Source organism: Nicotiana tomentosiformis, chromosome 2 (assembly GCF_000390325.3).
Source record: "Nicotiana tomentosiformis chromosome 2, ASM39032v3, whole genome shotgun sequence".
Taxonomy (NCBI): domain Eukaryota; kingdom Viridiplantae; phylum Streptophyta; class Magnoliopsida; order Solanales; family Solanaceae; genus Nicotiana; species Nicotiana tomentosiformis.
The window spans coordinates 138,618,288-138,620,333 of record NC_090813.1 but is presented as its reverse complement, the minus strand read 5'-3'; the positions used below and the strand labels follow the sequence as shown (position 1 = coordinate 138,620,333).

At 32.1% G+C, this 2,046-nt stretch overlaps 1 protein-coding gene across 1 annotated transcript; it reads left to right on the top strand.

Moving 5' to 3' along the window:
• The first annotated feature begins 1,533 nt into the window (after positions 1-1,533).
• LOC104089272 (zinc-finger homeodomain protein 5-like) lies at positions 1,534-2,046 on the top strand. The gene has a single exon (XM_009594123.4). The coding sequence runs from the start codon at positions 1,534-1,536 to the stop codon at positions 2,044-2,046; it is 513 nt and encodes a 170-aa protein (XP_009592418.3).

Genomic DNA, 2,046 nt, shown 5'->3' with positions numbered 1-2,046 from the left:
CCATCTCTCTCTCTCTCCATGAAACAGAGTTTTTTCATTAAACTTGAAAGATTTTTATTTTTAAATAACTTTAAAATGTGTGCCATAAAATTAAATTCTTTGTATATTTAGTTATGAATTTATTAATAACGTATTAGCTTTATCTAATATTTAATTATTAAAAATTATATATTTTTTGAGATTAAATTTGAATAACTTATTTATTTTTTATATGTAATATTAAAAATATTTTTTGTTTATAACAAACAAACAATATTTAAACTTCAAGTATTATTATAGGTGTATAACAATCATTCGATGTAACAACAAAATAATATCAAAAGAGACGGGCAATAATATAGAAGTTTGACTGTAGTTTGTAATATGAAAGTGGTTACTTATTAATTAAAAAGTGAATAAGATAAAAACATCTTTCTTTGTCCCAATATATGTGATGCATGTCAAATTTCGGAAGTCAAATAATATTTTTTAACCATCATTCTATATGTTTTTTAAATATTTTAAATTATTAATTATTATGACTCATAATATTTTTAAATATATAAATTTTATTTTAAAAAAACTAAAGAATCTATGTCAAATTTGCGATAAAAATTAAGAAATTTAAGTCTCGATATACAAAATGCATCACATGAATTGAAACGGAAGAAGTATAAATTAGTTTAAATATTTTCTTTGTGTATGGAGTAATTTTCTTAACAATAATAAAATTGCTGGAGCAAAGTGCAACTTGAGAAGAGAGAACATGAGCGTGTCGGTGGTTTAGTAGAGTAGTAAGTCCCACTATGTCATCAGTGTCATATAGCAAATCATCACTTACCATTTTCGCTCTTTAGCTTTTTAAATACTCTACGCAAGTGCAAGTGCAAGTGCAACCCTCTTATATATATATATATATATATATATATATATATATATATATATATATATATATATATATAAAATATATATGCTTCCCTTTCATGGGGTTTGATGGCTCTAAGGAGACAAATAACCTTTTTAATAACGCCCCTTTCAAATCAGCTTCTTTAATTTGGTTGCGTATAGGGAATAAGATTCAGATTTAAGACATGGGTCATGTTGTGGATTTAATTAGAACAGATTACTGAGTACGTAATTAACCCCCAAAAAACAAAGATTAACTGGAGGTGAGGTCCAAAGATCAAAGAGTCATTTCAGAGTTATATATATATATATGGAACAGAAAGGCCAAGAAAAGGAAATGGGCATACCAAACTCCATTGGCTATAATCCATCTTCAAGTTTTTCAGATACTAGAAGAAATGAAAAAGCAGGCAGTGGAAATGTCATTCTCAGCCCTATCCAAACTCTAAATCAGCACAACCAACATTCCCTACAAGGACATATTCACATCAATTAGAAGAAGAAAGGGATCCACTTGTTGCAGCTACCAATAGAGCACAACTACGACAACAATCGACAACCTCAGGAAATGGCACGACCACGACCACGACCAGCTCATTATCAGTGGTTAGACGATACCGAGAATGTCTCAAGAATCATGCTGCAAGCATGGGAGGACATATCCTTGACGGATGTGGCAAATTCATGCCAAGCGAAGAAGAAGGTGCGCTAAAGTGTGCAGCTTGTAATTGTCATCGAAATTTTCATCGGAGAGAAACTTTCTCCGAGGCTGAGACGCAGATAGCTCGCCCACGCCCCCCATATTCTACATTCAATCCACCAATACATAGTAGTAGCAATTACCACCACAATTATAGTACCGCGTCACCAGTGATGATGACTTTTGGAAGGAATGCTGAATCATCAAGTGAGGATCTAAATTTGTTCAATTCTAATGCCGGAGGAGGACAAAGTTCGAAGTCGAAGAAGAGATTTAGGACAAAGTTCACAGCGGAACAAAAAGAAAGAATGCATGAATTTGCTGAGAAGGTGGGATGGAGTATACAGAAGCAAGACGAACAAGAATTGCAACACTTCTGTAACCAAGTGGGTGTCAAGAGACAAGTTTTCAGAATATGGATGCACAACAGCAAACAAGCAAATAAGAAGAGACAAATGTAA